This window comes from Epinephelus lanceolatus, chromosome 22 (genome assembly GCF_041903045.1).
Source record: "Epinephelus lanceolatus isolate andai-2023 chromosome 22, ASM4190304v1, whole genome shotgun sequence".
NCBI classification, from domain to species: Eukaryota; Metazoa; Chordata; class Actinopteri; order Perciformes; family Serranidae; genus Epinephelus; species Epinephelus lanceolatus.
In genome coordinates this window covers 872,792-896,535 of record NC_135755.1, presented here as the reverse complement: position 1 = coordinate 896,535, position 23,744 = coordinate 872,792, and the positions used below count along the sequence as shown (strand labels likewise).

The window sequence follows — 23,744 nt, the reverse complement described above, 5'->3', positions numbered from 1 at the left end:
GGAACCTGCTCCACATGTTGATGCTAAGCTAACAGTTTGTAGCTAAGTGTTGCTCAGAGGGACCTTTGTCTCTTCACAGTGGACCGTCCAACAGTGTTTGGTTCTCCATGTAGGAAACAACATGTGTGTGTCCACCCTGAACCCCTCAGAGACACTGAGACATGTGGAGGAGTCCTGGACCACATCAGACTCTGTGACAGCACGTCACCAACTCTCCAACAGGAAGTACATTTAAACTACAACTCTTATTGATTTCACCTCCTGTTAATGATCACACATCTTTATTTAAATGATCTTCATTCATTCTAACGATCTTATCGACCAGTCAGATCTAAAATGGAGACGATGAAACTGTGGCAACATTTTTTATCTCCACAGCAACCACCTGAATTAAAGACTTTTATTTTGAAAAACTCAACATTAAACAAACCTTAAAATGTGACCATCCAACAAAACACTTTATTCTGAAAAGACTCCATAAATACAGTATTGATTATTGATCGTATCGTCTGTGTGTTAAAGTCTGTGTCAGCAGCAGCCTGTCTCTACCTGGACACTGATGATGTCACATGATCTCTGCACTCTGATTGGCTGTTCAGTGTTTTAGAGTTCAGCTGCTGCTGGAGTTTCTGTCAGTCGTCCTCAGAGTGAGACACAGACTCAGACAGGTCCAGGTCTACAGAGACTCAGACAGGTCCAGGTCTACAGAGAGACTCAGACAGGTCCAGGTCTACAGAGACTCAGACAGGTCCAGGTCTACAGAGACTCAGACAGGTTCAGGTCTACAGAGAGACTCAGACAGGTCCAGGTCTACAGAGAGACTCAGACAGGTTCAGGTCTACAGAGAGACTCAGACAGGTCCAGGTCTACAGAGACTCAGACGGGTCCAGGTCTACAGAGACTCAGACAGGTTCAGGTCTACAGAGAGACTCAGACGGGTCCAGGTCTACAGAGACTCAGACAGCTTCAGGTCTACAGAGACTCAGAGAGGTTCAGGTCTACAGAGACTCAGAGAGGTTCAGGTCTACAGAGAGACTCAGACAGGTTCAGGTCTACAGAGACTCAGACAGGTTCAGGTCTACAGAGACTCAGACAGGTCCAGGTCTACAGAGACTCAGACAGGTTCAGGTCTACAGAGAGTGTCAGACAGGTTCAGGTCTACAGAGAGACTCAGACAGGTTCAGGTCTACAGAGAGACTCAGACAGGTTCAGGTCTACAGAGACTCAGGTTCAGGTCTACAGAGACTCAGAGAGGTTCAGGTCTACAGAGACTCAGACAGGTTCAGGTCTACAGAGAGTCAAACAGGTTCAGGTCTACAGAGACTCAGACAGGTTCAGGTCTACAGAGAGTCAAACAGGTTCAGGTCTACAGAGAGACTCAGACAGGTTCAGGTCTACAGAGAGCTGATGAAGATGATGAAGATGATGGTGGTCCTGGTCCTCTCCTGTGTCCTCTGTGTCTCAGCTGACGGTAAGTTTCTGTTCTTTAGTTTCACATTTAAACCTCTGAAGGTTCAAACACAGGAAACACACTGTTTGTTTACTGACTCAACAACAAACAAACAAACAAACAAACAGTCAGTGTGAACCCTGTGTCTCTGTTTTCAGGTCTACATGAGGACATTGCTATCACTGGCTGTTCAGACTCTGATGGAGAGGAGATGTACGCTCTGGATGGTGAGGAGATGTGGTACGCAGACTTCATCAACAAGAAGGGGGTGGAGCCTCAGCCCAGCTTCATTGATCACATGACCTATGTGGAAGGAACTTATGAGACTGCTGAGGCTAATCAACAGATCTGCAGACAGAACCTGAAAGTGGGACTCAAAGCAATAAAGGACATCCCACTGGAATTCGGTAAAGACAAACACATCTCACACTTTGTCCTCAGCTCTTTAAACTAAAGTCAAACTCACTGCACGTCAGACTGGTTGTAATAAACTGGCTCCAGATAGAGTCTGCTAGAGACGGTGTTTATAGTCCGACCCTGGAGACAGTGTTTATAGTCCGACCCTAGAGACGGTGTTTATAGTCCGACCCTAGAGACGGTGTTTATAGTCCGACCCTGGAGACGGTGTTTATAGTCCGACCCTGGAGACGGTGTTTATAGTCCGACCCTAGAGACGGTGTTTATAGTCCGACCCTAGAGACGGTGTTTATAGTCTGACTCTAGAGACGGTGTTTATAGTCCGACCCTGGAGACGGTGTTTATAGTCCGACCCTGGAGACAGTGTTTATAGTCCGACCCTAGAGACGGTGTTTATAGTCCGACCCTAGAGACGGTGTTTATAGTCCGACCCTAGAGACGGTGTTTATAGTCTGACCCTAGAGACGGTGTTTATAGTCCGACCCTAGAGACGGTGTTTATAGTCCGACCCTGGAGACGGTGTTTATAGTCCGACCCTAGAGACGGTGTTTATAGTCCGACCCTAGAGACGGTGTTTATAGTCTGACTCTAGAGACGGTGTTTATAGTCCGACCCTGGAGACGGTGTTTATAGTCCGACCCTGGAGACGGTGTTTATAGTCCGACCCTAGAGACGGTGTTTATAGTCCGACCCTAGAGACGGTGTTTATAGTCCGACCCTAGAGACGGTGTTTATAGTCCGACCCTAGAGACGGTGTTTATAGTCTGACCCTAGAGACGGTGTTTATAGTCCGACCCTAGAGACGGTGTTTATAGTCCGACCTTGGAGATGGTGTTTATAGTCCGACCCTAGAGACGGTGTTTATAGTCCGACCCTGGAGACGGTGTTTATAGTCCGACCCTAGTGACGGTGTTTATAGTCCGACCCTAGAGACGGTGTTTATAGTCCGACCCTAGAGACGGTGTTTATAGTCCGACCCTAGAGACGGTGTTTATAGTCTGTCCGACCCTGGAGACGGTGTTTATAGTCCGACCCTGGAGACGGTGTTTATAGTCCGTCCGACCCTAGAGACGGTGTTTATAGTCCGACCCTAGAGACAGTGTTTATAGTCCGTCCGACCCTGGAGACGGTGTTTATAGTCCGATCCTAGAGACGGTGTTTATAGTCCGACCCTGGAGACGGTGTTTATAGTCCGACCCTAGAAACGGTGTTTATAGTCCGACCCTGGAGACGGTGTTTATAGTCCGACCCTAGAGACGGCGTTTATAGTCCGACCCTGGAGACGGCGTTTATAGTCCGACCCTGGAGACGGCGTTTATAGTCCGTCTCTCCGACCCTAGAGACGGCGTTTATAGTCCGACCCTAGAGACGGCGTTTATAGTCCGACCCTGGAGACGGCGTTTATAGTCCGACCCTGGAGACGGCGTTTATAGTCCGACCCTGGAGACGGCGTTTATAGTCCAACCCTGGAGACGGCGTTTGTAGTCCGACCCTGGAGACGGTGTTTATAGTCCGACCCTGGAGACGGTGTTGCCATGGTTCCCTCGTCTAACGTAGGATTTAATCAGTGCTCCTCATTGGTTGATTTTATCTGTTAAGAATTGTTTTTTATAAAATATATTGATTTCAAAAGAAAAAAGTCAGAACAGGAGAAATGAATATATTGAATGTAAATGTTTCCAGAGCAGCCTGTTCTCTATTCTCTGTCCTCGGTCCTCCCGTCCTCTGTCCTCCTGTCCTCTGTCCTCCCGTCCTCTGTCCTCCTGTCCTCTGTCCTCCCATCCCCTGTCCTCTGTCCTCCCGTCCCCTGTCTTCCTGTCCTCCTGTCCTCTGTCCTCCCGTCCTCTGTCCTCTGTCCTCCCGTCCCCTGTCTTCCTGTCCTCCTGTCCTCCTTTCCTCTGTCCTCCTGTCCTCCTGTCCTCCTGTCATCTATCCTCCTGTCCTGTCCTCTGTCCTCCTGTCCTCTTGTCCTCTGTCCTCTAACTCCTGTCCTCTGTCCTCCTGTCCTCCTGTCATCTATCCTCCTGTCCTGTCCTCTGTCCTCTGTCCAGGATAACTGAATATTTTGAATATAACTAAATGTTTCCAGAGCAGCCACAGTCATTTTAACTACAGCAACGTTACTATATGAATAATATTCTGTCCTCCTGTCTCTGTCCCCCTGTCCTCTGTCCTCTGTCCTCTGTCTTCTGTCCAGGATAACTTAATATTTTGAATATAACTAAATGTTTCCAGAGCAGCCACAGTCATTTTAACTACAGCAACGTTACTATATGAATAATATTCTGTCCTCTGTCCCCCTGTCCTCTGTCCTCTGTCCTCTGTGCTCCTGTCCTCTGTCCTCCTGTCCTCCTGTCCTCTGTCCAGGATAACTGAATATTTTGAATATAACTAAATGTTTCCAGAGCAGCCACAGTCATTTTAACTACAGCAACGTTACTATATGAATAATATTCTGTCCTCTGTCCTCCTGTCCTCTGTTGTCCTGTCCTCTGTCGTCCTGTCCTCTGTCGTCCTGTCCTCTGTCCTCCGTCCTCCTGTCCTCTGTCGTCCTGTCCTCTGTCGTCCTGTCCTCTGTCCTCCTGTCCTCCTGTCCTCTGTCCTCTGTCGTCCTGTCCTCTGTCGTCCTGTCCTCCTGTCCTCCGTCCTCTGTCCTCTTGTCCTCTGTCCTCCTGTCCTCTGTCCTCTGTCGTCCTGTCCTCTGTCGTCCTGTCCTCTGTCCTCCTGTCCTCCGTCCTCCTGTCCTCTGTCGTCCTGTCCTCTGTCGTCCTGTCCTCTGTCCTCCTGTCCTCCGTCCTCTGTCCTCCTGTCCTCTGTCCTCTGTCGTCCTGTCCTCTGTCGTCCTGTCCTCTGTCCTCCTGTCCTCCGTCCTCTGTCCTCTGTTCTCTTGTCCTCTGTCCTCCTGTCCTCTGTCCAGGATAACTTAATATTTTGAATATAACTAAATGTTTCCAGAGCAGCCACAGTCATTTTAACTACAGCAACATTACTTTATGAATAATACTCTCTCCTCCTGTCCTCTGTCCTCCTGTCCTCCGTCCTCTGTCCTCCTGTCCTCTGTCCTCCTGTCCTCTGTCCAGGATAACTGAATATTTTGAATATAACTAAATGTTTCCAGAGCAGCCACAGTCATTTTAACTACAACAACATTACTTTATGAATAATATTCTGTCCTCTGTCCTCCTGTCCTCTGTCCTCTGTCGTCCTGTCCTCTGTCCTCCTGTCCTCTGTCCAGGATAACTGAATATTTTGAATATAACTAAATGTTTCCAGAGCAGCCACAGTCATTTTAACTACAGCAACGTTACTTTATGAATAATATTCTGTCCTCTGTCCTCTGTCCTCCTGTCCTCTGTCCTCTGTCCTCCTGTCCTCTGTCCTCCTGTCCTCTGTCCAGGATAACTGAATATTTTGAATATAACTAAATGTTTCCAGAGCAGCCACAGTCATTTTAACTACAGCAACGTTACTATATGAATAATATTCTGTCCTCTGTCCTCCTGTCCTCTGTCCTCCTGTCCTCTGTCCAGGATAACTGAATATTTTGAATATAACTAAATGTTTCCAGAGCAGCCACAGTCATTTTAACTACAGCAACGTTACTTTATGAATAATATTCTGTCCTTTGTCCTCCTGTCCTCTGTCCTCTGTCGTCCTGTCCTCTGTCCTCCTGTCCTCTGTCCAGGATAACTGAATATTTTGAATATAACTAAATGTTTCCAGAGCAGCCACAGTCATTTTAACTACAACAACATTACTTTATGAATAATATTCTGTCCTCTGTCCTCCTGTCCTCTGTCCTCTGTCGTCCTGTCCTCTGTCCTCCTGTCCTCTGTCCAGGATAACTGAATATTTTGAATATAACTAAATGTTTCCAGAGCAGCCACAGTCATTTTAACTACAGCAACGTTACTTTATGAATAATATTCTGTCCTCTGTCCTCTGTCCTCCTGTCCTCTGTCCTCTGTCCTCCTGTCCTCTGTCCAGGATAACTGAATATTTTGAATATAACTAAATGTTTCCAGAGCAGCCACAGTCATTTTAACTACAGCAACGTTACTTTATGAATAATATTCTGTCCTTTGTCCTCCTGTCCTCTGTCCTCTGTCGTCCTGTCCTCTGTCCTCCTGTCCTCTGTCCAGGATAACTGAATATTTTGAATATAACTAAATGTTTCCAGAGCAGCCACAGTCATTTTAACTACAACAACATTACTTTATGAATAATATTCTGTCCTCTGTCCTCCTGTCCTCTGTCCTCTGTCGTCCTGTCCTCTGTCCTCCTGTCCTCTGTCCTCTGTCCTCTGTCCAGGATAACTGAATATTTTGAATATAACTAAATGTTTCCAGAGCAGCCACAGTCATTTTAACTACAACAACATTACTTTATGAATAATATTCTGTCCTCTGTCCTCCTGTCCTCTGTCCTCTGTCGTCCTGTCCTCTGTCCTCCTGTCCTCTGTCCAGGATAACTGAATATTTTGAATATAACTAAATGTTTCCAGAGCAGCCACAGTCATTTTAACTACAGCAACATTACTTTATGAATAATATTCTGTCCTCTGTCCTCTGTCCTCCTGTCCTCTGTCCTCTGTCCTCCTGTCCTCTGTCCTCCTGTCCTCTGTCCAGGATAACTGAATATTTTGAATATAACTAAATGTTTCCAGAGCAGCCTGTCCTCTGTCCTCTTGTCCTCCTGTCCTCTGTCCTCCTGTCTCCTGTCCTCCTGTCCTCTGTTCTCCTGTTCTCCTGTCCTCTGTCCTCCTGTCCTCCTGTCCTCTGTCCTCCTGTCCTCTGTCCTCCTGTTCTCCTGTCCTCTGTCCTCCTGTCCTCTGTCCTCCTGTTCTCCTGTCCTCTGTCCTCCTGTCCTCCTGTCCTCCTGTCCTCTGTTCTCCTGTTCTCCTGTCCTCTGTCCTCCTGTCTCCTGTCCTCCTGTCCTCTGTCCTCCTGTCCTCTGTCCTCCTGTCCTCTGTCCTCTGTCCTCCTGTTCTCTGTCCTCCTGTTCTCCTGTCCTCTGTCCTCTGTCCTCCTGTTCTCCTATCCTCTGTCCTCTTGTTCTCTGTCCTCCTGTTCTCTGTCCTCTGTCCTCCTGTTCTCCTGTCCTCTGTCCTCCTGTTCTCCTGTCCTCTGTTCTCTGTCCTCCTGTTCTCCTGTCCTCTGTCCTCCTGTCCTCTTGTCCTCTGTCCTCCTTGTTAGGTCATCAGTTACAGTTAGCGGTTAGTCAAACTAGCGTGCTGTCCTTCTGTAAGACATCACGTTAGTGACGGTGGATGAGCGACAGTGGGCGGAGCATATTGAACATCACTGTCTACATGTTTGCATGTTGTTATTGGTGTCTTCCTCTGTAAGAGTTAATGTCACTCACAGTAACGAGTGTAGCTGCCATCAGCTCAAATCATTTTTTAGTTATCTCCACTTTGTTTCCACCTCAGCTGCTCAGCTGTTCACATTGTGTGTGTGTGTGTGTGTGTGTGTGTGTGTGTGTGTGTGTGGGGCAGTTCAGCCCCGGCACAGAACACAGATGAGAGGGTGCGAGGTGATCATGAATTCAACAATTGTGTTTGTGTGTGAAAATACTGACAAAAGAACCCATGGTGGCAGAGCTTATCAGCACCACAACAAGCTGTAAACAAACTACACCACGGTCACATGACTTAACGTCACCGCCACAACCAGGCCGTAAACAAACTACACCACGGTCACATGACTTAACATCACCGCCACAACCAGGCCGTAAACAAACTACACCACGGTCACATGACTTAACGTCACCGCCACAACCAGGCCGTGAACAAACTACACCACCTTCACATGACTTAACGTCACCGCCACAACCAGGCCGTAAACAAACTACACCACGGTCACATGACTTAACGTCACCGCCACAACCAGGCCGTGAACAAACTACACCACCTTCACATGACTTAACGTCACCGCCACAACCAGACCGTAAACAGACTACACCACGGTCACATGACTTAACATCACCACCACAACCAGGCCGTAAACAGACTACACCACGGTCACATGACTTAACGTCACCGCCACGACCAGGCTGTCAACAAACTACACCACCTTCACATGACTTAACGTCACCGCCACAACCAGGCCGTAAACAAACTACACCACGGTCACATTACCTAATGTCACAACCAGGCTGTAAACAAACTACACGACGGTCACATTACTTAACGTCACCGTCACAACCAGGCTGTAAACAAACTACACCACGGTCACATGACTTAACATCACAGCCACAACCAGGCCGTAAACAAACTACACCACGGGCACATGACTTAATGTCAACACCACAACCAGGCCGTAAACAAACTTCACCACGGTCACATGACTTAATGTCAACACCACAACCAGGCCGTAAACAAACTACACCACGGTCACATGACTTAACGTCACAACCACAACCAGGCTGTAAACAAACTACACCACGTTCACACGACTTAATGTCACCGCCACAACCAGGCCATAAACAAACTGCACCACGATCAGATGACTTAACGTCACCGCCACAACCAGGCTGTAAACAAACTACACCACGTTCACACGACTTAATGTCACCGCCACAACCAGGCCATAAACAAACTGCACCACGATCAGATGACTTAACGTCACAGCCACAACCAGGCCGTAAACAAACTACACCACGGTCACATTACTTAATGTCACATCCAGGCGGTAAACAAACTACACCACGGTCACATGACCTAACGGCACAGCCACAACCAGCCTGTGAACAAACTACACCACGGTCACATGACTTAACGTTACCGTCAAAACCAGCCTGTAAACAAACTACACCACGGTCACATGACTTAACGTTACAGTCACAACCAGCCTGTAAACAAACTACACCACGGTCACATTACTTAATGTCACAACCAGGCTGTAAACAAACTACACCACGGTCACATGACTTAACGTCACAGCCACAACCAGGCTGTGAACAAACTACACCACGGTCACATGACTTAACGTCACCGTCACAACCAGGCTGTAAACAAACTACACCACGGTCACATGACTTAACGTCATAGCCACTACCAGGCTGTAAACAAACTACACCACGGTCCCATGACTTAATGTCCCTGCCACAACAAGGCCGTAAACAAACTGCACCACGGTCACATGACTTAACGTCACAGCCACAACCAGGCTGTAAACAAACTACACCACGGTCACATTACTTAATGTCACTGCCACAACCAGGCTGTAAACAAACTACACCACGGTCACATGACTTAACGTCACCACCACAACCAGGCTGTAAACAAACTACACCACGGTTACATGACTTAACGTAACCGCCACAACAGGTTGTAAACAAACTACACCACCTTCACATGACTTAACGTCACCGCCACAACAGGCTGTAAACAAACTACACCACCGTCACATGACTTAACGTCACCGCCACAACAGGCTGTAAACAAACTACACCACGGTCACATGACTTAACGTCACCGCCACAACAGGCTGTAAACAAACTACACCACGGTCACATGACTTAACGTCACCGCCACAACAGGTTGTAAACAAACTACACCACCTTCACATGACTTAACGTCACCGCCACAACCAGGCTGTAAACAAACTACACCACGGTCACATGACTTAATGTCACCGCCACAACAAGCTGTAAACAAGCTACACCACCGTCACATGACTTAACGTCACCGCCACAACAGGCTGTAAACAAACTACACCACGGCCACATTACTTAACGTCACCGCCACATCAGGCTGTAAACAAACTACACCACGGTCACATGACTTAACGTCCCAACCAGGCTGTAAAGAAACTACACCACAGTCACATTACTTAATGTCCCTGCCACAACAAGGCCGTAAACAAACTGCACCACGGTCACACGACTTAACGTCACCGCCACAACCAGGCTGTAAACAAACTACACCACGGTCACATTACTTAATGTCACTGCCACAACCAGGCTGTAAACAAACTACAACACGGTCACATGACTTAACGTCACCGCCACAACCAGGCTGTAAACAAACTGCACCACGGTCACATGACTTAACGTCACAGCCACAACCAGGCTGTAAACAAACTACACCACGGTCACATTACTTAATGTCACTGCCACAACCAGGCTGTAAACAAACTACACCATGGTCACATGACTTAACGTCACCGCCACAACCAGGCTGTAAACAAACTACACCACGGTTACATGACTTAACGTCACCGCCACAACCAGGCTGTAAACAAACTACACCACGGTCACATGACTTAACGTAACCGCCACAACCAGGCTGTAAACAAACTACACCATGGTCACATGACTTAACGTCACCGCCACAACCAGGCTGTAAACAAACTACACCACCGTCACATTACTTAATGTCACAGCCACAACCAGGCTGTAAACAAACTACACCACGGTCACATGACTTAACGTAACCGCCACAACCAGGTTGTAAACAAACTACACCACCTTCACATGACTTAACGTCACCGCCACAACAGGCTGTAAACAAACTACACCACCGTCACATGACTTAACGTCACCGCCACAACCAGGCTGTAAACAAACTGCACCACGGTCACATGACTTAATGTCACAGCCACAACCAGGCTGTAAACAAACTACACCACGGTCACATTACTTAATGTCACTGCCACAACCAGGCTGTAAACAAACTACACCACGGTCACATGACTTAACGTCACCGCCGCAACCAGGCTGTAAACAAACTACACCACGGTGACATGACTTAACGTCACCGCCACAACCAGGCTGTAAACAAACTACACCACCGTCACATTACTTAATGTCACAGCCACAACCAGGCTGTAAACAAACTACACCACGGTCACATGACTTAACGTAACCGCCACAACCAGGTTGTAAACAAACTACACCACCTTCACATGACTTAACGTCACCGCCACAACAGGCTGTAAACAAACTACACCACCGTCACATGACTTAACGTCACCGCCACAACAGGCTGTAAACAAACTACACCACGGTCACATGACTTAACGTCACCGCCACAACCAGGCTGTAAACAAACTACACCACGGTCACATGACTTAACGTCACCGCCACAACAGGTTGTAAACAAACTACACCACCTTCACATGACTTAACGTCACCGCCACAACAGGCTGTAAACAAGCTACACCACCGTCACATGACTTAACGTCACCGCCACAACAGGCTGTAAACAAACTACACCACGGTCACATTACTTAACGTCACCGCCATATCAGGCTGTAAACAAACTACACCACGGTCACATGACTTAACGTCCCAACCAGACTGTAAAGAAACTACACCACGTTCACATTACTTAATGTCACAACCAGGCTGTAAAGAAACTACACCACGGTCACATGACTTAACGTCACCGTCACAACCAGGCTGTAAAGAAACTACTCCACGGTCACACGACTTAATGTCACCGCCACAACCAGGCTGTAAACAAACTACACCACGGTCACATTACTTAATGTCACTGCCACAACCAGGCTGTAAACAAACTACAACACGGTCACATGACTTAAAGTCACCGCCACAACCAGGCTGTAAACAAACTGCACCACTGTCACATGACTTAACGTCACAGCCACAACCAGGCTGTAAACAAACTACACCACGGTCACATTACTTAATGTCACTGCCACAACCAGGCTGTAAACAAACTACACCACGGTCACATGACTTAACGTCACCGCCACAACCAGGCTGTAAACAAACTACACCACGGTTACATGACTTAACGTCACCGCCACAACCAGGCTGTAAACAAACTACACCACCGTCACATTACTTAATGTCACAGCCACAACCAGGCTGTAAACAAACTACACCACGGTCACATGACTTAACGTAACCGCCACAACCAGGTTGTAAACAAACTACACCACCTTCACATGACTTAACGTCACCGCCACAACAGGCTGTAAACAAACTACACCACGGTCACATGACTTAACGTCACCGCCACAACAGGCTGTAAACAAACTACACCACGGTCACATGACTTAACGTCACCGCCACAACCAGGCTGTAAACAAACTACACCACGGTCACATTACTTAACGTCACCGCCACATCAGGCTGTAAACAAACTACACCACGGTCACATGACTTAACGTCCCAACCAGGCTGTAAAGAAACTACACCACGGTCACATTACTTAATGTCACAACCAGGCTGTAAAGAAACTACACCACGGTCACATGACTTAACGTCACCGCCACAACAGGTTGTAAACAAACTACACCACCTTCACATGACTTAACGTCACCGCCACAACCAGGCTGTAAACAAACTACACCACCGTCACATTACTTAATGTCACAGCCACAACCAGGCTGTAAACAAACTACACCATGGTCACATGACTTAACGTAACCGCCACAACCAGGTTGTAAACAAACTACACCACCTTCACATGACTTAACGTCACCGCCACAACAGGCTGTAAACAAACTACACCACGGTCACATGACTTAACGTCACCGCCACAACAGGCTGTAAACAAACTACACCACGGTCACATGACTTAACGTCACCGCCACAACCAGGCTGTAAACAAACTACACCACGGTCACATGACTTAACGTCACCGCCACAACAGGTTGTAAACATACTACACCACCTTCACATGACTTAATGTCACCGCCACAACAGGCTGTAAACAAGCTACACCACCGTCACATGACTTAACGTCACCGCCACAACAGGCTGTAAACAAACTACACCACGGTCACATTACTTAACGTCACCGCCACATCAGGCTGTAAACAAACTACACCACGGTCACATGATTTAACGTCCCAACCAGGCTGTAAAGAAACTACACCACGGTCACATTACTTAATGTCACAACCAGGCTGTAAAGAAACTACACCACGGTCACATGACTTAACGTCACCATCACAACCAGGCTGTAAAGAAACTACTTCACGGTCACATGACTTAACGTCACAGCCACAACCAGGCTGTAAACAAACTACACCACCGTCACATGACTTAATGTCCCTGCCACAACAAGGCCGTAAACAAACTGCACCACGGTCACACGACTTAATGTCACCGCCACAACCAGGCTGTAAACAAACTACACCACGGTCACATTACTTAATGTCACTGCCACAACCAGGCTGTAAACAAACTACACCACGGTCACATGACTTAACGACACCGCCACACCCGGGCCGTAAACAAACTACACCACGGTCACGACTTAATGTCACCGCCACAACCAGGCTGTAAACAAACTACACCACGGTCACATGACTTAACGTCACCGCCACAACCAGGCCGTAATCAAACTACACCACGGTCACATGACTTAACGTCACCGCCACAACCAGGCCGTAAACAAACTACACCACGGTCACATGACTTAATGTCACCGCCACAACCAGGCCGTAAACAAACTACACCACGGTCACATGACTTAACGTCACCGCCACAACAGGCTGTAAACAAACTACACCACGGTCACACGACTTAATGTCACAGCCACAACCAGGCCGTAAACAAACTACACCACGGTCACATGACTTAACGTCACTGACACAGCAGGCTGTAAACAAACTACACCACGGTCACACGACTTAATGTCACCGCCACAACTAGGCCGTAAACAAACTACACCATGGTCACATGACTTAACGTCACCGCCACAACCAGGCTGTAAACAAACTACACCACGGTCACACGACTTAACGTCACAGCCACAACCAGACCGTAAACAAACTACACCACGGTCACATGACTTAACGTCACCGCCACAACCAGGCTGTAAACAAACTACACCACGGTCACACGACTTAACGTCACAGCCACAACCAGACCGTAAACAAACTACACCACGGTCACATGACTTAACGTCACCGCCACAACCAGGCTGTAAACAAACTACACCACGGTCACATGACTTAACGTCACTGCCACACCCGGGCCGTAATCAAACTACACCACGGTCACATGACTTAAAGTCACCGCCACAACCAGGCTATAAACAAACTACACCACGGTCACATGACTTAACGTCACCGCCACAACCACGCTGTAAACAAACTACACCACGGTCACATGACTTAACGTCACAACCAGGCTGTAAACAAACTACACCACGGTCACGACTTAATGTCACCGCCACAACCAGGCTGTAAACAAACTACACCACGGTCACACGACTTAACGTCACCGCCACACCCGGGTCGTAAACAAACTACACCACGGTCACATGACTTAACGTCACCGCCACACCCGGGCCGTAAACAAACTACACCACGGTCACACGACTTAACGTCACCGCCACACCCGGGCCGTAAACAAACTACACCACGGTCACATGACTTAACGTCACCGCCACAACCAGGCTGTAAACAAACTACACCACGGTCACATGACTTAAAGTCACCGCCACAACCAGGCCGTAAACAAACTACACCACGGTCACATGACTTAACGTCACCGCCACAACCAGGCCGTAAACAAACTACACCACGGTCACATGACTTAACGTCACCGCCACAACCAGGCCGTAAACAAACTACACCACGGTCACATGACTTAACGTCACCGCCACAACCAGGCCGTAAACAAACTACACCACGGTCACATGACTTAACGTCACCGCCACAACAGGCTGTAAACAAACTACACCACGGTCACACGACTTAATGTCACAGCCACAACCAGGCCGTAAACAAACTACACCACGGTCACACGACTTAACGTCACCGCCACAACCAGGCTGTAAACAAACTACACCACGGTCACACGACTTAACGTCACAGCCACAACCAGGCCGTAAACAAACTACACCACGGTCACATGACTTAACGTCACTGACACAGCAGGCCGTAAACAAACTACACCACGGTCACACGACTTAACGTCACCGCCACAACCAGGCTGTAAACAAACTACACCACGGTCACACGACTTAATGTCACAGCCATAACCAGGCCGTAAACAAACTACACCACGGTCACATGACTTAACGTCACCGCCACAACAGGCTGTAAACAAACTACACCACGGTCACATGACTTAATGTCACAGCCACAACCAGGCCGTAAACAAACTACACCACGGTCACACGACTTAACGTCACCGCCACAACCAGGCTGTAAACAAACTACACCACGGTCACACGACTTAACGTCACAGCCACAACCAGGCCGTAAACAAACTACACCACGGTCACATGACTTAACGTCACTGACACAGCAGGCCGTAAACAAACTACACCACGGTCACACGACTTAACGTCACCGCCACAACCAGGCTGTAAACAAACTACACCACGGTCACACGACTTAATGTCACAGCCATAACCAGGCCGTAAACAAACTACACCACGGTCACATGACTTAACGTCACTGACACAGCAGGCCGTAAACAAACTACACCACGGTCACACGACTTAATGTCACTGCCACAACTAGGCCGTAAACAAACTACACCACGGTCACACGACTTAACGTCACCGCCACAACCAGGCTGTAAACAAACTACACCACGGTCACACGACTTAACGTCACAGCCACAACCAGACCGTAAACAAACTGCACCACGGTCACATGACTTAACGTCTCCGCCACAACCAGGCTGTAAACAAACTACACCACAGTCACTTGACTTAACAAACAAATGAAATGGCAGTTTTTGTTTTTCTTTGTTGAACATAATGACAAGCTGAATATCTTTGGGTTTTGGACCGTTAGTCAGACAAAACTAGACATTTGAAGATTTACCCTCTCAAGGAAGGATCCTGCAGAGGCAAGAGTCCTCCCTCTCATTCAGTGAACACACATTGGAACAGACTAACAAGTGTCCTCATGTGATCATCATTAACCCTCAGCAGACTGAGAAGGTTTCAGTTACTGTGATCATATTATCACTCTCTAATGTTGTTGGACAGTTTCAAACATATGTGTCAGTATTGTCAGATTTAGATGACCTTTAGGGAGAATATATTTCTGGATCATATTTAAGAGTATGTGGAGTAATGAAGTAAACACAACAGACACACTGCGCTACAATAATATGAAGAGATCAAATCTGATGAGCTGCGCTGCTCTCTCATCATGTGACAGCGGACACATTGGAAAGTGTAAATGATAAGGTTTCTGTCTGATAAAAACTGGTGGAGACATGAATCCAAATAAATGACATATTAATCTAAATCCTGCTGAGCTCCACTGGCACAGGTTTCATTGAAGAGGCCCCACCCTCACTTCCAGCAAATCGTGTGCAAAGCATTGTGGGGATTTTAAACCTGCGGAGGATCCACAGATGCATCCTTGGAATTTCTCTGAGAGAAGGACTCAGTCCTTCGTGAAACTCAGAAGGATCCTTGACACTGGAACAGTCCTTCAGCGGGTCTATGACGTAGCATCCTCCAAATTTGGCCGTTTGAGGATCCTTCCTTGACTTTGAGAAGCACCTCCTGAATGAGACAGGATCAGGCTGATCAAGATTCAAGATTAAATACTTTATTGCCATACAACTTGCGCAAGTCTACATGGAAGGACAAACCACAAGCCAGTCACAGCAAACAAACAAAATACAAAGACAGCAGGAACAGACAAGGTCACATGTCCTGAGAACAGGTCATACCACTCACATGAATAGCTTGGATGTTAGTCCAGGGGGCTAAAGTGGCTTGTGCATTTCTAGTAAAGTGCAATCTGTATATATGTAAAATGTATAAAAGTGTGTGACATCACAGCATGATAAAAACAAATACTATATAAAAGAAGAAAAATAAATAGAAGTTCTTCAAGCTATTCAAATCCTGTGGAGGAGTTATCCAATTTCATAAGGTACTGCTGCAGGGTCGTAGAGCTGTTAAGGAACTTAATGACATTACTGTAAGTACTGTTCAAAAAGCATGAGGTCTTAGTTGTAATGGCCCTCAGCCTTCTACCTCATGGAAGTACATTTAGGAGTGGGTTGGTGGGGTGGGTTTCGTCCAGGAGGTTTTTCATGCCCTTGTGTTGGATACGGGCCTCATAGATATCTGAGATAGGGGGTAGATTGCAGCCTATAATCTTCTCTGCAGTGTGGACAATTCTGTCTAGCTGTAACCTCTGCTGGACAGTAGAGTTGCAATACCAGACAGTTACAGTTGCAATCAAATTTATTCAACCCCCATTGCATATTAGGTTTATTGGCAAAATATACAATTTCTCAGCTGTTTGCAATAAACAAATTACACAAGAACTGTTTAAGTAGTTCAAACTAATATTACAAGGGTTTTGATCCAAATTCAACACAAAATGCTACTTTTAATGGCTACTGCAGTCTCAAAATTATTCAACCCCTTCATAAGAAGATGTAGATCTGTTCTTTCAACCCTTCTTGATTCCTTTAACTATCCAAATAAATGTCTGGATATACCACAGTTAACTTTCACTGATAATACTTGTTCTCACTTTACCGTCCTCTGGAACAAGAGTTGATGCAAGACATTAATCTGATCTGTGTCTCTGTTCAGATCCTCCGTCCAGTCCCATGATCTACTCCAGAGACAACGTGGAGCTGGGACAGAACAACATCCTCATCTGTCATGTGACTGGTTTCTATCCTGCTCCTGTAACGTTCTACTGGACGAAGAACAACAAGAACGTCACTGAAGGAACCAGCGTCAACGTTCCCTTCCCCAACAAGGACGGTTCCTTCAACCAGTTCTCCAGACTGGAGTTCGTCCCACAGCTGGGAGACATCTACAGCTGTTCAGTGGGACATCAGACCCTGGACCAACCACTGACCAGAATCTGGGGTGAGACAACTTTATTGATACAAACACATCTGTCTCCAGATGTGTCTGTGTCTTCTGTCTCCAGATGTTTCTGTTTCTCCTGTCTCCAGATGTTTCTGTGTCCTCTGTCTCCAGATGTTTATGTGTCCTCTGTCTCCAGATGTTTCTGTGTCCTCTGTCTCCAGATGTTTCTGTGTCTTCTGTCTCCAGATGTTTCTGTGTCAACTGTCTCCAGATGTTTCTGTCCTCTGTCTCTAAATGTTTCTGTGTCCTCTGTCTCCAGATGTTTCTGTGTTGACTGTCTCCAGATGTTTCTGTGTCCTCTGTCTCCAGATGTTTCTGTGTCCTCTGTCTCCACGTTTCTGTGTCTTCTGTCTCCAGATGTTTCTGTGTCTTCTGTCTCCAGATGTTTCTGTGTCCTCTGTCTCCAGATGTTTCTGTCTTCTGTCTCCAGATGTTTCTGTGTCTTCTGTCTCCAGATGTTTCTGTGTCCTCTGTCTCCAGATGTTTCTGTCTTCTGTCTCCTGATGTTTCTGTGTCTTCTGTCTCCTGATGTTTCTGTGTCTTCTGTCCCCAGATGTTTCTGTGTCCTCTGTCTCCAGATGTTTCTGTCTTCTGTCTCCAGATGTTTCTGTGTCTTGTCTCCAGATGTTTCTGTGTCCTCTGTCTCCTGATGTTTCTGTCTTCTGTCTCCAGATGTTTCTGTCTTCTGTCTCCAGATGTTTCTGTGTCTTCTGTCTCCAGATGTTTCTGTGTCCTCTGTCTCCTGTCTCCAGATGTTTCTGTGTCTTCTGTCTCCAGATGTTTCTGTGTCCTCTGTCTCCAGATGTTTCCGTGTCTTCTGTCTCCAGATATTTTTGTGTCCTCTGTCTCCAGATGTTTCTGTGTCTTCTGTCTCCAGATGTTTCTGTGTTTTCTGTCTCCAGATGTTTCTGTGTCTTCTGTCTCCAGATGTTTATGTGTCTTCTGTCTCCAGATGTTTTTGTGTCTCCTGTCTCCAGATGTTTCTGTGTCTTCTGTCTCCAGATGTTTCTGTGTCTTCTGTCTCCAGATGTTTTTGTGTCCTCTGTCTCCAGATGTTTCTGAGTCCTCTGTCTCCAGATGTTTCTGTATGCTCTGTCTCCAGATGTTTCTGTGTCTCCTGTCTCCAGATGTTTCTGTGTCCTCTGTCTCCAAATGTTTCTGTGTCCTCTGTCTCCAGATGTTTCTGTGTCTTCTGTCTCCAGATATTTGTGTCTGCTGTCTCCAGATGTTTCTGTTTTCTATCTCCAGATGTTTCTGTGTCTTCTGTCTCCAGATGTTTGTCTGCTGTCTCCAGATGTTTTTGTGTTTTCTGTCTCCAGATGTTTCTGTGTCTTCTGTCTCCAGATGTTTGTCTGCTGTCTCCAGATGTTTTTGTGTTTTCTGTCTCCAGATGTTTCTGTGTCTTCTGTCTCCAGATGTTTCTGTGTCCTCTGTCTCCAGATGTTTCTGTGTTTTCTGTCTCCAGATGTTTCTGTGTGCTCTGTCTCCAGATGTTTCTGTGTGCTCTGTCTCCAGATGTTTCTGTGTCCTCTGTCTCCAGATGTTTCTGTGTGCTCTGTCTCTAGATGTTTCTGTATTTTCTGTCTCCAGATGTTTGTGTTTTCTGTCTCCAGATGTTTCTGTGTCCTCTGTCTCCAGATGTTTCTGTCTTCTGTCTCCAGATGTTTCTGTGGCCTCTGTCTCCAGATGTTTTTGTGTCCTCTGTCTCCAGATGTTTCTGTCTTCTGTCTCCAGATGTTTCTGTGTCCTCTGTCTCCAGATATTTCTGTGTCCTCTGTCTCCAGATGTTTCTGTGTCTTCTGTCTCCAGATGTTTCTGTCTTCTGTCTCCAGATGTTTCTGTATTTTCTGTCTCCAGATGTTTCTGTGTCCTCTGTCTCCAGATGTTTCTGTGTCTTCTGTCTCCAGATGTTTCTGTCTTCTGTCTCCAGATGTTTCTGTATTTTCTGTCTCCAGATGTTTCTGTGTTTTCTGTCTCCAGATGTTTCTGTCTTCTGTCTCCAGATGTTTCTGTATTTTCTGTCTCCATGTGTTTCTGTGTCCTCTGTCTCCAGATGTGGAGGTGAAGCTTCATGTCTCCAGATGTTTCTGTATGTTCCGTCTCCAGATGTTTCTCTGTCTCCAGATGTTTCTGTCTCCAGATGTGGAGGTGAAGCTTTATGTTTCTGTCTTTTCTGTCTCCAGATGTTTCTGTATGTTCTGTCTCCAGATGTTTGTCTGTCTCCAGATGTTTCTGTCTCCAGATGTTTGTGTTTTCTGTCTCCAGATGTCTCTGTCTCCAGATGTTTCTGTCTCCAGATGTTTCTCTGTCTCCAGATGTTTCTGTATTTTCTCTCTCCAGATGTTTCTGTCTCCAGATGTGGAGGTGAAGTTTCATGTGTCTGTCTTTTCTGTCTCCAGATGTGGAAGTGAAGCTTCATGTCTCTGTATTTTCTTTCTCCAGATGTCTCTGTCTCCAGATGTTTGTGTCTCCAGATGTCTCTGTCTCCAGATGTTTGTGTCTCCAGATGTGGAGGTTAAGCTTCATGTCTCTGTATTTTCTGTCTCCAGATGTGGAAGTGAAGCTTCATGTCTCTGTATTTTCTTTCTCCAGATGTCTCTGTCTCCACATGTTTCTGTCTTCAGATGTCTTCTGTCTCCAGATGTGGAGGTGAAGCTTCATGTCTCTGTCTTTTCTGTCTCCAGATGTGGAGAAGACTCCACCCAGTGTTGGACCTGCAGTTTTCTGTGGAGTGGGTCTGACTGTCGGTCTGCTCGGTGTGGCTGCTGGAACCTTCTTCCTCATCAAAGGGAACGAGTGCAGCTGATTGGTCGGGGCTGATGATGTCACCAGAGGGGCTTTCTGTGAGGATCAGGTTTACTGAGTTATGGTGTCACTTGCCTGAGTCACACCTGGAATCACATCACACCTGAAACATGTGTTGGAATCCCTGGTTGTGGTGTTTCTCAGACAAGTGTCCAGATAACTGTGTGTCGGCTGCATTGTGTTGGTCAGGCTTCAGAGACAGTGCAGCCACATTCAGCTCGACTCAGTGAACGTGCTTCATAGCAGCGGGCCTCTGGTGTTCAACATGTGTTCTCTGCTGGATATTGATCAGTACTGATCAAACTGAATGAGTGGTCACATACTTTGATTAACTAACTGCTGCAGCTTCTCCCTCTGTTTTCTCTGCAGAGCTTTCATTGATTTACACTGTCAAACTGTACAATGATATGTTTTATGATTCAGATTTGGTTCACCTATGAAATAATCTCTTAATGTTCTTGTTTCTACATCTGTGGGTGAAAAACAGCTTTTATGTCACACATGCATCAGAAAACTCTGATGTGTAAATGAATGATTGTATGAATTAACATTAATAAAGTAATGAAGTCAGAGCTCTTTGACAGACGTTTGTCCTGTTGTTCATTGTTTCGTTTGTTAGATCATTGAGAACAGCATTAAATGAACCTGACTGACTTAAATTCAGTTAGTATCCTTGTTTTAATCACATTGAATCATGGTAAATTATTTTGACAGTTATCAACAGCATTAAAACAAACTGCTACAAATGAGTGTACATTAATTATCAGTCTAAATCCAAGTAAATCAAGAATCTTCCCCTAATTAAATGTGTCACTGAGGGGAAGCAGTGTTGGTTTTCTTCACATGAACACAGTTTGTTTATTCTATCCAAAACAGCAGCAGCTAGGGCAGCCTGGTGGCTTAGTGGGTAGAGCAGGCATCCAACATACAAGGCCATAGTCCATAGGCATAGCAGCTGCTGGTGCGATTCCAGCCTGCAGCCTCTTGCTGCATGTCATCCCCTCTCTCTCTCTCTCTCTCTCTCTCTCTCCATTCACACTTAAGGTGGTGTCACTAGTAGCGTCTTTGTGCCGCTATAGCTTAACCTAGTTAATTTTGTTATCTTCACTTGCCTATTATCTATATTAGCCACTTTAGCTTAGTAGTTAGCAATGCCCCCGCTCTATGTTGCTCAGCGTGTCAGATGTTTACGTATTCCACTGCCTCCTCTAGGGATAATTATTTACTGCATTGGAGGCGAGGCTTAGTGAATTAGAAGCGCGGCTCCACACCATGGAAAATCTCTCGGTAGCTGCAGTATTTTGCCAGTCCCCTGTAGCCGGTGTGGAGCCACATAGCGTAGCCTCTGCTAGCGGTCCCCCAGTAACACCCGTGCAGCCGGGAGCCTGGGTAACTGTCCGGGAGAAGCGAAGCTCCAAGCTGAAGCCCATCAATCAATCAATCAATCAATCAATCAATCAATCAATTTTATTTATAAAGCCCAATATCACAAATCACAATTTGCCTCACAGGGCTTTACAGCATACGACATCCCTCTGTCCTTATGACCCTCACAGCTGATCAGGAAAAACTCCCCAAAAAAACCCTTTAACGGGGAAAAAAAATGGTAGAAACCTCAGGAAGAGCAACTGAGGAGGGATCCCTCTTCCAGGACGGACAGACGTGCAATAGATGTCGTACAGAACAGATCAGCATAATAAATTAACAGTAATCCGCATGACACAATGAGACAGAGAGAGAGAGAGAGAGAGAGAGAGAGAGACAGAGAGAGAGAGAGAGAGAGAGAGAGAGAGACAGAGAGAGACAGCCCCACCCACATCATGTCCAAATCAGACCCCACCAAGGCAACCATGATCCCCCTCAAGCCAGACCACAGTCACTCCTGTCCCTAGGGGCCCCACCCCAACCACAGCGACAAGAGCCACACCCTGGCCCACTGAGTTATGCCCAGGTGGTCCAACCTTAACCACCCCCCCACACAATGAACTGAAGGACATTCAGCAGATGCTCAGCCTGCTTTGCTCTCATCTGATTGGACAGGTACCACAATAGACACTGTATGAATTATTATTATTAGAGTATTTCTTGTTCTCATACAGTTTTAAAAAAAAAAGGACATTTACATTGTACATAAGTATTGATTATTTAATATACCAGTTATTGATTTGTTACCTTTTATAATATGTCATGTAGATACTCTTAAATTATTTTCTTTGACTTAGTAGTTTGTCTCATTTTGATCACCAAATGCAGCCTTTTGAGTTTTAAATGAAATCTAAATCTTTTGTCATCTCTTGTTTGAATGTTCAGGGTCTGAGATCTTCTGCTCTTGGCCTTAAGAGCAGGACCTCAGACTTTATTAGAGAGTTAGAAAATGCAGATGTGTTTATACTGCAAGAGACTTGGTGTAGAGGAGATGTCTCCACTGGTTGTCCCTCAGGCTACATAGAGATAATGTCCCCGTCCACCAAACTAAAGGGAGTAACACAAGGAAGGGATTCAGGGGGAATGCTGATCTGGTATAAGGCAAACCTTGTACAATACATTGAATTAATCAAAAAAGGAGAATTTTCAATTTGGCTCAAAATCAAAAAAGACCTTATCACCACAGATAAAGATGTATTCCTGTGTGCAGCATATATCCCCCCATCACAATCCCCTTATTTTAATGAAGACAGTTTCTCCATTCTCGAAGATGAGATTAGTTACTTTCAGGCCCAGGGAAGTGTACTGATCTGTGGAGACCTGAATGCCAGGACTGGTACAGAACCAGACTTTATCAGCACACAAGGAGACAAACATATACCTGGTCAAGTCAGCACCCCCCTCCCTTCACACCCCCGCAGAAACAACTTTGACAAAACTGTCAATAAAAGTGGGCAGCAACTGTTGCAGCTCTGCCGAACATTGGGTCTGTACATGGTTAACGGTCGGCTTCAAGGGGACTCATTCGGTCTTTACACTCATAGCTCTCCTCTTGGCAACAGCACAGTAGACTATGGCATCACTGACCTAGACCCCTTCTACCTGAGAGCATTTACAGTCAGCCCCTTAACCCCCTTATCAGACCATAGTAAAATCACACTCTACATTAAAACGACAGCAAACGACCCTCACACAGTAGAACCCTGCAATCTGACCTACAGAAAACAACCTTATAAATGGACAAACAAAAGCAAAGACGAATATCAGACAGCAATCAAAAATCCAATCTTTCAATCCCATTTAGACTGTTTTCTTTCCACCTCGTATCCCCTCAATCAGGACGGCCTC

At 46.3% G+C, this 23,744-nt stretch overlaps 1 protein-coding gene across 11 annotated transcripts; it reads left to right on the top strand.

Moving 5' to 3' along the window:
* Positions 1-640: 640 nt before the first annotated feature.
* Positions 641-21,043, top strand: LOC117246114 (mamu class II histocompatibility antigen, DR alpha chain-like). 11 transcript variants are annotated; one of them, XM_078164531.1, is made up of 6 exons: positions 641-728; positions 809-1,338; positions 1,393-1,471; positions 1,609-1,857; positions 17,379-17,663; positions 20,351-21,043. In XM_078164531.1, the coding sequence occupies exons 3-6, from the start codon at positions 1,408-1,410 to the stop codon at positions 20,470-20,472; spliced, it is 720 nt and encodes a 239-aa protein (XP_078020657.1). In that variant the 5' UTR covers positions 641-728; positions 809-1,338; positions 1,393-1,407; the 3' UTR covers positions 20,473-21,043. The 11 variants fall into 11 exon arrangements, with proteins under 11 accessions (XP_078020657.1, XP_078020656.1, XP_078020655.1 ...); XM_078164530.1 differs by having other exon boundaries at positions 1,387-1,471; XM_078164529.1 differs by having other exon boundaries at positions 684-754; positions 809-1,128.
* The last annotated feature ends 2,701 nt before the right edge of the window (positions 21,044-23,744 follow it).

What these genes read in the sequence shown, in the direction of transcription:
- LOC117246114 (XM_078164531.1), top strand. Translation starts at nt 1,408, where the DNA reads ATGAAGATGATGAAGATGATGGTGGTCCTGGTCCTCTCCTGTGTCCTC. An exon ending in CCTCTGTGTCTCAGCTGACG is followed by an intron (nt 1,472 to 1,608) that starts GTAAGTTTCTGT and finishes CTCTGTTTTCAG; the next exon opens with GTCTACATGAGGACATTGCT. An exon ending in ACCACTGACCAGAATCTGGG is followed by an intron (nt 17,664 to 20,350) that starts GTGAGACAACTT and finishes TTCTGTCTCCAG; the next exon opens with ATGTGGAGAAGACTCCACCC.